Source organism: Antennarius striatus, chromosome 19, assembly GCF_040054535.1.
Source record: "Antennarius striatus isolate MH-2024 chromosome 19, ASM4005453v1, whole genome shotgun sequence".
Classification (NCBI taxonomy): Eukaryota; Metazoa; Chordata; class Actinopteri; order Lophiiformes; family Antennariidae; genus Antennarius; species Antennarius striatus.
Genome location: NC_090794.1, coordinates 507,688 through 521,264, shown reverse-complemented (window position 1 = coordinate 521,264; position 13,577 = coordinate 507,688). Strand labels below are relative to the sequence as shown.

General features: G+C 53.1%; 2 protein-coding genes across 4 annotated transcripts; both read left to right on the top strand.

Annotated features, from left to right (window-relative positions):
- Nucleotides 1-2,302: 2,302 nt before the first annotated feature.
- On the top strand, nucleotides 2,303-5,327 carry LOC137613809 (rho guanine nucleotide exchange factor TIAM2-like). Its single transcript, XM_068343261.1, has 5 exons — nucleotides 2,303-2,502; nucleotides 3,641-4,579; nucleotides 4,643-4,937; nucleotides 5,009-5,166; nucleotides 5,244-5,327. The coding sequence occupies exons 2-5, from the start codon at nucleotides 3,647-3,649 to the stop codon at nucleotides 5,325-5,327; spliced, it is 1,470 nt and encodes a 489-aa protein (XP_068199362.1). The 5' UTR covers nucleotides 2,303-2,502; nucleotides 3,641-3,646.
- A 112-nt stretch (nucleotides 5,328-5,439) lies between these two features.
- On the top strand, nucleotides 5,440-13,511 carry LOC137613424 (rho guanine nucleotide exchange factor TIAM2-like). 3 transcript variants are annotated; one of them, XM_068342640.1, is made up of 16 exons: nucleotides 5,440-5,642; nucleotides 5,737-5,922; nucleotides 5,996-6,133; nucleotides 6,475-6,637; nucleotides 6,746-6,835; nucleotides 7,282-7,532; nucleotides 10,367-10,516; nucleotides 10,590-10,658; nucleotides 10,726-10,851; nucleotides 10,923-11,031; nucleotides 11,114-11,293; nucleotides 11,362-11,628; nucleotides 11,738-11,796; nucleotides 11,923-12,013; nucleotides 12,101-12,188; nucleotides 12,256-13,511. In XM_068342640.1, exons 1-16 carry the CDS (start codon nucleotides 5,571-5,573, stop codon nucleotides 12,683-12,685), a joined length of 2,469 nt encoding a protein of 822 aa, XP_068198741.1. In that variant the 5' UTR covers nucleotides 5,440-5,570; the 3' UTR covers nucleotides 12,686-13,511. The 3 variants fall into 3 exon arrangements, with proteins under 3 accessions (XP_068198741.1, XP_068198740.1, XP_068198739.1); XM_068342639.1 differs by having other exon boundaries at nucleotides 10,337-10,516; nucleotides 10,926-11,031; XM_068342638.1 differs by having other exon boundaries at nucleotides 10,337-10,516.
- Nucleotides 13,512-13,577: the final 66 nt, after the last annotated feature.

Here is a 13,577-nt window from a genome sequence, read left to right as displayed (position 1 = left end):
GGACGTGTGTGACGGGATGTGTCCCACAATCGAATGATGTGTGTGTGTGTGTGTGTGTGTGTGTGTGTGTGTGTGTGTGTGTGTGTGTGTGTGTGTGTGTGTGTGTGTGTGTGTGTGTGTGTGTGTGTGTGTGTGTGTGTGTGTGTGTGTGTGACCTCTAGCCGTTAGACAGCTATCAAACGCTTCGGTCTCAGCTTCTGATTGGACGATGAGACGTTCCCAGAAGGGCGTCAGATGGGAAAGAGGGCCCACTAGGGGGGTTCTGAGAGGCCACTGATCAGAAACATTAAGGGGGGGTTAGGTTCATGGCTGTGGGGGGGACAAGGGGAGGGGCTAATTGTAATTTATTGATTGTTTACGTCAGATTACCTTCAAACCTGATTTCAGCTGTCGTCCAATCAGATTAACTCCACAGCCCCACCCAACTCTGTTGGCCCCCCCGACATCAACAGACCCTTTGATTCGATTGATCACTGAGTAGAGCGGAGCCAGAGTCGATCACAGCAGCTGATTGGCTGCTGGGACACGTGAGGATGAGGCTGCAGGCAAGGGGTCGGGGGTGGGGGGGGTCCAGTTTGGGGGCTCTTGGGCAGGGGCCCCAGGCTGAATGAGCTTCTCTTCTTGGGGTGTTTGAGGCTCTCCAGAGGAGGAAGCAGCTGGGCGGGGGGGCCACACCAGGCCCAACACCCGGCCCCACCCGAGTTCGGGGCCACGCCCGTCCGCTGCCTCCCCAGGACAAGGACTCCAGTCAGGGACAGGAAATAGACCTCCACCCACCCGGCTGCCCCCCCAGCCCAGGCACACTTCCTCTGATGGGGGAGGTCTCCTTTAACAAACACGACCCCCCCAGCTGGTGCTGCAGTTAGCTTCAAAAAGAAACAACCTTCTGTTAGCCTAAAACAGTCCAGGTTCACACAGTGAAACAGTCCAGGTTCACACAGTGAAACAGTCCAGGTTCACACAGTGAAACAGTCCAGGTTCACACAGTGAAACAGTCCAGGTTCACACAGTGAAACAGTCCAGGTTCACGCAGTGAAACAGTCCAGGAGTTCCTCCTCCAGCAGGAGGAGCTCCTGTTTCCTGTCTTCCACACAGACGGTGTTTCTGTCCACAAACAGGTTTCATGTTCATGTTTGTTTCTTTGATAATTAAACACAATAACTTCAAGTTTTACTGTATGAATAATCTGGTGTTTTATGTTTCGTGTAATTCTCCATAATCTATAAACCAATAGTCTATGAACTATTAATCTATAAACTAATGACCTATAAACTAATAATCTATAAACTAATAATCTATAAACTAATAATCTATAAACTAATAATCTATAAACTAATAATCTATAAACTAATAATCTATAAACTAATAATCTATAAACTAATAATCTATAAACTGATAGTCTCTAATAATCCTCATATCTTCAGAGGAACAGGTGGCGTCACTCGATCTGTTTGTTAATCAGATCCTTTTCAGATCTGATGAATTCCTTCAAAACGTCGGCCTCATGCCTGGGGGGTCTTTGTTTGTGAACAATGGTGGGGGGGCGTCCCTCTCGGGGTCCCACAAGCAGGCAGATGGCTGATGGGACGAGCAGACAAAGGTGGACAGAGAACTTTCTCCATCTGGGGGTGTGTGTGTGTGTGTGGGGGGGGTTCTGGAGCAGGGTTCTGTCTCTGTTTCACTGGAGGTCAAAGGTCGCGATGCGTCTGGGGTCAGCAGGGCGTTCCTCCCTAGCTCTGAGGTCCGGGACAGGATGGGCGTCGCCCCCCGTCAGCCCGAACACGCCGGCCCTGACCTTTGGGCTCGCTGGCCCGACAGGAAGTGACCGCGAGAGCTGTTCTGACGTCAGATGGCGTCTGGCGCCACTTCCTGTGGGGGGAGGACTGGACCCGGTCCAACCGTCTGATTGGCTTCAACTTGCTGCTGTGTGATGACATCACTCCTACCCGCCGCTGTGTGATGACATCACTCTGACCCGCCGCTGTGTGATGACATCACTCTGACCCGCCGCTGTGTGATGACATCACTCCTACCCGCCCCTGTGTGATGACATCACTCCGCCCCGCCCCTGTGTGATGACATCACTCTGACCCGCCGCTGTGTGATGACATCACTCCGCCCCGCCCCTGTGTGATGACATCACTCTGACTGACGCTCTGCTAAACAGAGGGGAGGAAACTGACATTCCAGGAGACCAGGATGGACAGGAGGGGGAGGGAGAGGGGAGGGACTACAGCTGTGAGATGGAGCCCCGCCTCCTTCTGTTCTCCCCGACAGATGAGGAGGGGGGCGATCGACATTCACACGCAGGGAGAGAGAGAGAGAGGAAGGGAGCCGCTGGAGGAGAAGGAGCTTCAGTAGAGAGGAGGAGCAGTGAGGAAGAGGAGGAGAAAGAGGAGCAGTGAGGAAGAGGAGGAGAAAGAGGAGCAGTGAGGAAGAGGAGGAGAAAGAGGAGCAGTGAGGAAGAGGAGGAGAAAGAGGAGCAGTGAGGAAGAGGAGACGGTAGGAAGGAGTTTCTTCTTCACGTTTTTCCTTAAAGTTGAGTCACAACGACCTGAAGCTGATCTCCTGTTTCAAACAAACGACTGAATTTAAATGGGTGGAAGACTAGTAGGACTAACCAGTACTAGTTACTGTAGGACTAACCAGTACTAGTTACTGTAGGACTAACCAGTACTAGTTACTGTAGGACTAACCAGTACTAGTTACTGTAGGACTAACCAGTACTAGTTACTGTAGGACTAACCAGTACTAGTTACTGTAGGACTAACCAGTACTAGTTACTGTTGTACTAACCAGTACTAGTTACTGTAGGACTAACCAGTACTAGTTACTGTAGGACTAACCAGTACTAGTTACTGTTGTACTAACCAGTACTAGTTACTGTAGGACTAACCAGTACTAGTTACTGTTGTACTAACCAGTACTAGTTACTGTAGGACTAACCAGTACTAGTTACTGTAGGACTAACCAGTACTAGTTACTGTTGTACTAACCAGTACTAGTTACTGTAGGACTAACCAGTACTAGTTGCTGTAGTGCTAACCAGTAGCAGGTGAAGGTTGTAAAACCCTTCCGTGTCTCCAGGGGGAGCTGTGGTCATGTGACTTGTGATGTCATCTGAGTCGGCTAAAGTTTGAAAATGACAGAAATGTTTAGTTTGACTTTTAGAAAGAAATTAGCCTCCTGGCTACGTTAGCAGCTGCTAGCTTAGCACCTGTGTGTTCACGTAGGTGAGGTCGGTGACATCATCCCTAGTTACATTTTATTTACACGATGCTGACAGGGAACCTGTTTGTTTGTTTGTCTGTTTGTTTGTTTGTTTGTCTGTTTGTTTGTCTGTTTGTTTGTTTGTTTGTCTGTTTGTTTGTTTGTCTGTTTGTTTGTCTGTTTGTTTGTTTGTCTGTTTGTTTGTCTGTTTGTTTGTTTGTTTGTCTGTTTGTTTGTCTGTTTGTTTGTTTGTCTGTTTGTTTGTTTGTCTGTTTGTTTGTTTGTTTGTGTACGCTGAGCACTCGGCGGTTCAGAGGTGATGTCACTAACGGAGCATCATCAGCATCTACCGTCACTTTCATCTAATCCACTGATCTGATTGGTCCGTCTGTCTCATGTTGCTGACATCATCCTCCACGACCCCCCCCAGGTTGCCATGGGAAACAAAGACAGTCACGGCGTTGGTCCTCCTGCCCCTCCCTCCCCATCCATCAGGTTCTCCTCCAGGAGGGGGGAGGAGCCGTCGGCTCGCGGCTGGTGGAGGAGTGGTCGGGGGCGGAGCAACCCAAACCTGTACCCCCCCACCTCACCCTACACCTCGTGGCGTTATGAGCATCAACCCAATGGAGCTGCTCTGGGAGGGGGCCGGCCACCAGGAGGCGCTGCGAACCGGTTGGACGGGAGCAGCGAGGGGTCGTCCCCCAAGGTGCTTCTGGGTAAAGACAGCTCCATGAGGGTGGAGTTTACCAAAACCAAGCCCCTCCCCTTGGAGCGACAGGGGCTCCTCGGGGGCGGCTCCGCCCCTGACTCCGCCCTCCGCACCAGCAAGGGTAGTTCCATCAGCTCCGACGGCTCCTGGTATGACTCGCCGTGGGGGGGCGGAGCCGAGCCGGTGGGCAACTTGTTCGTGGAAGACGGCAGGTACCCCACCTGGGCCCCCGCCCGCAACCAGGAAACACCTGTCGCCGGGGGCAACGCCCTCATCCTGCCCGGGTTCCCCTCCAACGGGTCCGCCCCTGGCGCCGGTTACAACACCTGCTCCTCGGGGCGGACGGAGGACAGCGGCGTCGGGGATTCGCTGATCCTGCAGCCGGACCTGAAGGACTCAGGTCTGGCTCCGCCTCCCGGCGCCTCGCTGTGGGTGTATCCCTGTTACAACAAGCTCCCGGCCTTCCCCACCGCACCGGACGCCTCCTCGCAGAAGGCGACCGCAACACCGCCCAGCGCCGCCCAGGAGGCGGTGCCAGAGGGAGGGGCGGGGCCCACTGGCGCCCCCCACAGGAACAACCGCAAAGACTTCCTGAAGACTCGGATCAGAGAGATCAGCGACTGGACAGGAAGTCTGAGCCGCAAGAGGAGGAGGGTCCAGGTAGGAGGCGGGACTTCCTGTGCTCTTCCTTCCTGTTTCCTGTCTAACATGGTTCCTCCTCAGGAGCCGTCCGGTAGCGGCGCTGGGGGGTCGGACTCCCTGTGGACCCCCAACCCCCTGGACCTCCAGCGCCAGAACATCGACCACGGCTTCCTGCAGCAGCTGGGGGGCGGCGCCCGGACCAGGGCATCAGAGGGGGAGGGGGAGGGGGAGACGGACGGGGGCGTGGAGGAGGAGCAGGGCGTGGTCCGCCGGGCGGGGTGGCTCTCCTTCAAGGCGCTCCTCACCCTCAGAGGGGACGGGAGGCTGGAGCTGGTGACCCGGCGCCGCTGGAGGCGCTTCTGGGTAACCCTGAAGGGTGGGTGGAGCTGATCAACACCTGATCAATACGTCTGATCGGAGCCACTGATCACTGATCGATTCCCTCAGGTTGCTCGCTGCTGCTCTACCAGACCGCCGACCGGGCCGGCCCCCCCCGCGGCGTGCTGCCGGCGGACGACGGTCTGGTGCAGGCGGTGCCAGAACACCCCAGGAGGGAACACGTGTTCTGTGTGAGCAACGCCCACGGAGACGTGTTCCTGCTGCAGGTGAGGCCACGCCCACCTCTGGTCAGAGCCACGCCCACTTCTGTCCCACAAACACAATTGGTCTGTTTGAGGGACAGGAGGGAGGACCCGAACAGGTGGGCGTGGCTCTGGCCCAAACGAAGCTTCTGGTTCTCACTTCCTGTCCCGGAAACAGACGCTGAATTCCTGTTTGTTTGTCTGTTTGTTTGTTTGTCTGTTTGTTTGTTTGTTTGTTTGTTTGTTTGTCTGTTTGTTGTTTATTTTTCTTCTAGGCCACCAACCAGACCGACCTGGAGAACTGGGTGACGGCGATCCACTCGGCGAGCGCCGCCCTGCTGGCGAGGCGGCGGGGCCGGGACGACACGCTCCGCCTCCTGCGCTGCCAGAGCCACGCCCTCCTCCAGCAGATCGACACGGACGGTAAAATGAAGAAGATGGCCGAGCTGCAGCTGTCCGTCATCAAGGACCCGCCCAGCCGCCGGGCCGTGGAGACGCAGGTGGGGTTACCGGTAGTCACGGCAACGCCCGGGCACGGCCAGGGTCACGAGGTCACGGCGTCACGCCCCCACACGCTCCTCCTGTCGCCTCCAGATCCGGCAGTGGGAGCAGAACCTGGAGCAGCTGCACCTGGACCTGTTCCGGCTGCGGTGCTACCTGGCCAGCCTGCAGGGGGGGGAGCCCCCCAACCCCAAGAGCCTCCTGGCGGTGGCGGGCCGGCCCTCCAAGTGCATGCTGGGACGCCTGGGAGTGTTCTCCGCGTCCTCGTTCCACGCCCTGGTGAGAACCGCCTCCGGGTCGACCTGCCCCCATCTGCTTCTGGGTTTGCTTTGACCAGCGACTCGTCTGGCAGGTGTGCAGTCGGGACGGGGGGGCGCTGAGGGGCCGGACTCTGCCGGTGGGCCGCCTCCGGAGGCGGGGCCTGTCGGCGTCTCTGAAGACGCTGGGGGGAGCGAGTGGACGCAGTAAGAACCGAAGAAACAGTAGCCAGGTAAGCGTCCAGAAGTAACGGGTCGCTACACAGCAGAACCAGAGGGACAGCCGTCCACACACTTACGGCCACTCGGTGTTCTGATGTCTGCTGCCACATGCTGACCTTTGACCCCCCAGGAGGACAAAGGAGGATTTGAGAATAGGAGAAGAGAGTTGTCTTTCTTCAGATAGCTGTCATGGCAACCTGCTGATGGCGGAGTGGGGGGGGGCTTTAACTCTCCCAGAATTCCTTAGACCCACAGAGTTAATCTCCCTGGGGGGGGCAGGAGATGACACCCCTCCCCTCTTCTTCATCTGGGGTTGGTTTTCATTTCCATCTTTATGACCCCTCCCCTCCAGGGTCTGGCTTGTGTGTCCAATCAGAGGGAGGCACCGCCCCCTTCAGGACGTCCTGTGCAGGTGCGTTCACTGACCCCTGGTGACCCCAGTGACAGCCTGCTGACTCCGCCCCTCCGTGTTTTGTCTCTCCACCTCCGTCGGACTGACGCGGCGACAGACTTTGGTGAGAAAACCAGAGGAATTCACCAGAACCAGAACCGGATCCAGAATCAGAACCTGAACCAGGTCATCACAGAAGAACTCCTGACAGGTTCTGTTGCTCCACCTGCAGGTTTTGCAGTGACGGGACACCTGGACGGAGGGGGGCGGAGTCACATCTACGTCAGCGAAGTCAACCCGCTGGGCCCGTCGGCCAAAGAAGGTGGGGCCCTGAACCGGAACCAGAACCAAAACTAGAACTACACGGTTTTTTTTACTATTATTAGACTTGTATAATTATTATTATAGTTTTTATAACACATAATAATTATTTTAGAATAATTATTATAAAGTAATTTTTATAGAAATCTTTATTACTATGGATATTTATTTTTATAATTATTATAATTATATAAATAATAATTATAATAATATTTTATTATAATTATGTAAGTCTAATAATAGTAAATATATATAATAATCATTTTATATATATTATATAATGATTATTATATATAAAATTTATTTTAACTTCATGGCAGTTTTTTTTTCTTTTGGAGGAACTGATGTTTCTTTTATTCTGAAGGTCTTGAAGCTTTAATGTGAAGGATGAACAGATACTTCCTGTTTGTTTGGCGCTGGTCATGTGATCACCTCTGCTCCCATCAGGCCTTAGGGCCGGAGATGAGGTCCTGGCGGTGAATGGGTCCTTCCTGTCTGGACTGGATCTGGACCTGATGGAGAGCGTCTTCAGCCTCCAGAAGCTCCAGCTGGTGCTGAGGAGAGATGGGCGGGGCGACCCCGATGACCCCGCCCACCCCAAAGACCCCGGCCAGTTCCCGGTGCCAGCGGACCTCCAGACCTGGACCAGGAGCAGTGATGACCATGTTCCATCAGGATCGTTTGAGAACCTGCAGGAGGTGAGCCTCCTGAGTCCTGTCCCATAAAGCTGGATTAACCTAGTCAGGCTTCCTCTTCCTTATCTGGCTTCACTTACCCAGACATCCACCCTCCAGATTTTCGGTACCATAAAGCCGGCTATCAACTCACTAATTCAATCCAGACTTGTCCACTCTAGATCTGTGCGCGCTCACATAAAAAGGGCGGAGTTTGCTGCATGCGACCAATTGCAAACATGCAACAAACCAGCCCGAGACGCATATTTCACAACGGAGGAGCAAAATATAATAATTAATACGATCAATACAAATCAATAATCCAGGCAAAAACCATAAATGTGTGTGTGAACCACATGTTTGGTTATGACATGTGATCGTAGCCCCGTGACTTTATGAACAGCTCTACGTACTGTGTTCTTCACAGGTTTTCAGCATCGCCAACACAATACATAAAAGTACCTATCAATCAATCAATCAATCAATCAATCAATCAATCAATCCATGACTTACTGAAACAAATCATTGATCAGTGACATTCCATCTGTGTCTTGCTTGTAACCCGTCCAACGAGGGATTTCAGGACATCATAATAATGACCAACATCACTCAGAAATATATGAACTGTCTCAAAGACCCTCAGGTCAATGCACACTGTGGGGGGCTGTCAGCGCGTGGTTGGGGTGCGTTCCATTCCTGATGTGAGGCTCCAGCAGCTGACAGATGTAATGTAACCCCTCCCCCAAAACCTCTACCTTTCTACAGTCATTGTTCAGCCAATCCCACCGGATTACAGCCATCCCTAAATATTCTCTCTGCCTGAGCGCTCTGCACACAAGCTGTGACCCGAGATCCACCGGGTTCTCAGGGAACGGACGGCCCGTTTTCAGGAGAACCGATTGGTCAGTAGGTGGGGCTGTTATACCTGCTGAGCTCTGATTGGTCAGTAGGTGGGGCTGTTATACCCGCTGAGCTCTGATTGGTCAGTAGGTGGGGCTGTTATACCTGCTGAGCTCTGATTGGTCAGTAGGTGGGGCTGTTATACCTGCTGATCTTATCCTGAACTTATCCTGCTCCGGAGCAGGTTAGGTGTTCAGCATAGGTTACCGCGACAACGTAGCCCGATAGAAAGTCAGACACCTTCATGGTACCGAAAAGCCAGGGTTAAGCCTGAAGTTATCTGGCTAAACCGTAGTCCAGCTTTAGGGTACAGGCCTCTGGAGTTTGTTATTATTTGTTTGTTATTGTTTGTTATTGTTTGTTATTGTTTTGTTATAGTTTGTTACTGTTTGTTACTGTTTGTTATTGTTTGTTATTGTTTGTTATTGTTTGTTACTGTTTGTTATTGTTTGTTATTGTTTGTTATTGTTTTGTTATTGTTTGTTATTGTTTGTTATTGTTTTGTTATTGTTTGTTATTGTTTGTTATTGTTTACCTCTCTAAGTCGGTTCCTTCGAGTCCAAACTAGAAACCTCTTCTCTGAGAGGAACCTCTGAAGCCCCGCCCACCTGGAGACACCCTTTCCCATAATCCTCTTGTGCTGAGGATAAGGCCTCCTGGTCACATGACCTGTTAATCCGGTTTAGTGCGTTTGTGGTGTCTGGCGTGGATTAATGGCGCTGCGAGGCAGTGGACGGACGCGTGGATGCTCCTCACCGGCTCCTCCTCCTGGAGGCGACTTCTGACCCCAGTGGGGCCAGCCCCCCCGCCCCCCTGCTGATCATGGGGGGGTTGTGCTGGGTGCTGCCCCTGGAGGAGGAAGAGGAGGAGCCGTTACCCGGCGGGGACTGGGACGAGGAGACGAACTGCTGCCTGAGCCGCCGGCGGCCCGACGACGCCCTCCTGCTGGTAACCATAGCAATGCTGCAGGCAGTGGGCGTGTCTTAGGGTCTGAAGGCAGCCAATAGGAATGGAGCCGGTTTCTGTTCATCTGGAAAGATGAAGAGCACCTCCTCCTCTTCGTCTTCCTCTCATTATAAATGATGATGGCAATGATGATGATGGCGATGATGATGATGGTGATGATGGTGATGATGGCGATGATGATGATGATGATGATGGTGATGATGATGATGATGATGATGGTGATGATGATAATGATGATGGTGATGATGGCGATGATGATGATGATGGTGATGATGATGATGGTGATGATGATGGTGATGATGGCGATGATGATGATGATGGTGATGATGGCGATGATGATGATGATGATGGTGATAGTGGTGATGATGATGATGGTGATGATGGTGATGATGGTGATGATGGCGATGATGATGATGATGATGATGGTGATGATGATGATGATGATGATGGTGATGATGGCGATGATGATGATGATGGTGATGATGGCGATGATGATAATGATGGTGATGATGATGGTGATGGTGATGATGATGATGGTGATGGTGATGATGGTGATGGTGATGATGATGATGATGGTGGTGATGATGGTGATGATGATGATGGTGATGATGATGATGATGGTGATGGTGATGATGGTGATGGTGATGATGATGATGATGATGATGGTGATGGTGATAATGATGGTGATGGTGATGGTGATGATGATGATGATGATGATGGTGATGGTGATAATGATGATGATGATGATGATGATGGTGATGGTGATAATGATGGTGATGGTGATGATGGTGGTGATGATGGTGATGATGATGATGGTGATGGTGATGGTGATGGTGATGGTGATGATGGTGATGATGATGGTGGTGATGATGGTGATGATGGTGATGATGGTGATGATGATGATGATTAAATCTTCATCATTTAACACCGGTGGACTGGGGTTTTCTCTCGTCCCCCATCAGAATGTGGACCACGCCCACTCTCTGTTCCAGATCTTCCCAGCGACGGACCCGAACCTTCCCAGAAACCCCTACTGTGGGGAGGCGGGGCTACAGCCATCAAGCCCCGCCCACCTGAGCGTGTGTCAGCGCCTGCGTAAAGTCATCCAGGAGCTGCTGGACACCGAGAGGTCCTACGTCAAGGTAGCTGATGCTAACTGAGCTATGCTAACTGAGTTATGCTAACCATGCTAACGGCGCCCCCCTGCCACTCCAGGACCTGGTGCTCCTGTTGGACGTCTACCTGACGCCGCTGCGGGAGGAGACCTTCCTCACCCGGGAGGAGGTGAGTAGCTCAGTGATGACATCACCAGGTGGCGGTGGGCGTGTCTGACTCCGCCCCTCCCCCTCAGATGGAGGCGTTGTTCGGGAGCCTCCCGGAGCTGCTGGACTTCCAGCGTTTGTTCCTGCAGACGCTGGAGCGGGGCGTCGCCGCCGGCCCCGACCCGGTCGCCATGGAGATGCCAGGACAGTTCCAGGTGAGCGTCCGGCGCTGTCGCCACGGGCGACGCCCTCACGTCATCTTCATCTTCTTCCTCGCTATTCTCAGAAGCTCCTCTTCTCGCTGGGCGGGGCCTTTCTGCACTACGCCGACCACTTCAAACACTACAGCGGCTTCTGCACCAATCACGTGAAAGTCCAAAAGGTCCTGGAGCGAGGTGAGCCCCGCCCCCCTCGCCGGGCGCCACGCCCGTCGCCACGGACGCCATCCCATCACCAATGATGATGTCGTTCTCACAGCTAAGACAGACGCCGCCTTCAAGCGCTTCCTGGACGCCAGGAATCCGACCAATCAGCACTCGGCGTCGCTGGAGTCGTTTCTGATCAAGCCGGTGCAGCGCGTGCTGAGGTACCCCCTGCTGCTGCGCCAGCTGGTGGCCCTGACGGCCCCCGGGACCCCCGAGCATGGCCACCTGACAGGTAGGCCTCCGCACGCCCCGCCCTTAAGCTCCGCCCCCTGAGGGCGCTAAACTGCCCCCCCCCCACAGAGGCGCTGCGGGCCATGGAGGAGGTGGCGACCCACATCAACGACACGCAGAAGATCTACGAGGACTACGGCACCGTGCTGGACCAGCTGGCCGCCGAGCAGGGCGGAGCCTGCAGACAGGCGCCGCCCCCTGCTGGCCAGGCCCGGCCCCCCCCTCAGGTGACGGAGATCTCCATGGGGGACTTCCTGGTCCAGTCCTCGGTGGTCTGGTTGAACCCGCTCCCATGTCTGGGCCGCCTGAGGAGGGACCCGGAGCTGACGCTGTTCGGTGGGTTCCGACGCCGACGCTAACGGTGATGCTAACGGTGACGCTAACGGTGATGCTAACGGTGATGCTAACGGTGACGCTAACGCTAACGGCGTTCCTGTTCCTGCAGTGTTCAAACGGGCCGTGGTCCTGGTTTACCGCGACAGCGCCAGGATGAGGAGGAGGACGGTGAGAACCTTCGTCTGGAGCCTGACAGGCAGAACCCAGGGCTCAGTGGGCCCACGGTGCCTTCAGGGGCAGTCGGACGTTTCAGGTCCATAAACAGTAAAACAACACGTTTGTTTCTCCTGACAGAACGGCCCCCGCTCAGCTGATCTGGACCCCTTCAGGTTCCGCTGGTTAATCCCAGTGTCAGAGGTTCAGGTGCGACCCGCCCCCCTGACAGGTGAGGTCCTGGTCCTGGTCCTGGTCCTGGTCCTGGTCCTGGTCCTGGTTCTGGTTTTGGGTGACGTTCTGGTTCTGGTGTGTTCAGGCCCGGTGGATCCGTCAGTCTGGGAGTTGATCCACATCCGCTCAGAGGTCGAAGGTCGACCGGAAATGCTGTTCCAGCTCTGCAGCAGGTGAGCCCTTAGCTCCTCCCCCAACGCCATGATGTCGTTCTGTTATTGACTCCTCCTCCTCCTCCAGCGGTTTGGAGATGAAAGCCTCCGTCCTGGGGGCACTCCGCTCCGTCCTCAGGCCCCGCCCCCAGTCCAGCCCCCTCAGGCGGAGCAACAACAGGGCGTTGACAGCAGGAAGGAGGAGTCGCCTACCGGAGGAGAGGGGCGGAGCTAATGGAGAGACCTGCTCAGAGCCTCTGCTGCCAAGCCACGCCCCCTCCGACCACTCCGGGAGGCGGAGCCGACTCTGCTCCCTGACCAGTGAGCTGGAGGCCCAGCTGCAGAGGATGAGCTTCACCGAGGGGGCGGAGTTAGGAGGCGGGGAGGAGGAGAGGCGGGGCTCCATCCCGCGTCGGCCAATAGGACACGACCTGCTGGAGGGAGACTTCAGCGTCCAGAGCCTGAGCTCCATGATCAACGAGGACTGTTTCTACGACGCCAGGAGGGCGGGGCCATGACGGCCAGCTAACGGCTAACAGCTAACGCTATCAGCTAACAGGACCAGAACCGAACTCGAGCAGTTAGCTTTCATCTGCTCACACCGACAGGCGTGAACACACGTGATTGGACGTCTGAGATGGCCCCGCCTCCGCCAGCGATTGATTGGCTGAGAGATTTTTCAGACGAGGACGACCAATCAGGTGTGATCGTACAGCCGAGAAAAAGACCTTCACATTAAAACGTTCACATCACAAGAAAATAACATGAATAAATTATTACAGGATTAAAATAATTACCATAAAATTAAAGTCAACATTTTTATATATTTAACAGAATTTCAGGTAAATTCTTTATCCTTTTTTAATTCTTCAATTCAAATCTTTAAAAGTGAACAAACCAACAAAATATTTTTGATTGAAGTTTTCCTTTGAAGTTGTTCATAAATTCTGAGTAATTTATAAAAACTAGTGTTTTTCTAATGATATTAGAAAAAAATTCTGAATTTTAAGTTAAATTTTGTATGAAATTGAATTTGTTACCCCTCTGGTTTATTTCCACACGGGTGTGAACCCCCCAGGACCGGACCGACCCCTCGGTTCTGGTTCTGGTGAATCCGTCGTGTCGAAAATGTTTTCTGTCGTTCTCAGATTTTTTCTTGACGAACGTGGTTTGGATTCAACGTCTGGAGCCGCTGGATCGGATCAAAGCCTCTGACTGATTGATTGATTGATCGTATTTGTTGTTGTTTGGTAGAATTTCTTTTTAATTTAACTGTTTCATTAACTGTTAAGTGTTTGGTAAATTATTTATTTTTCTCGATTGTTCAATAAAAAATATTTCAGATTTCTTGCGTCTAGATTTTTATCTCAGCTGTAACTCTAGTGTTTACTGTTTTGTTGTTAGCATAGC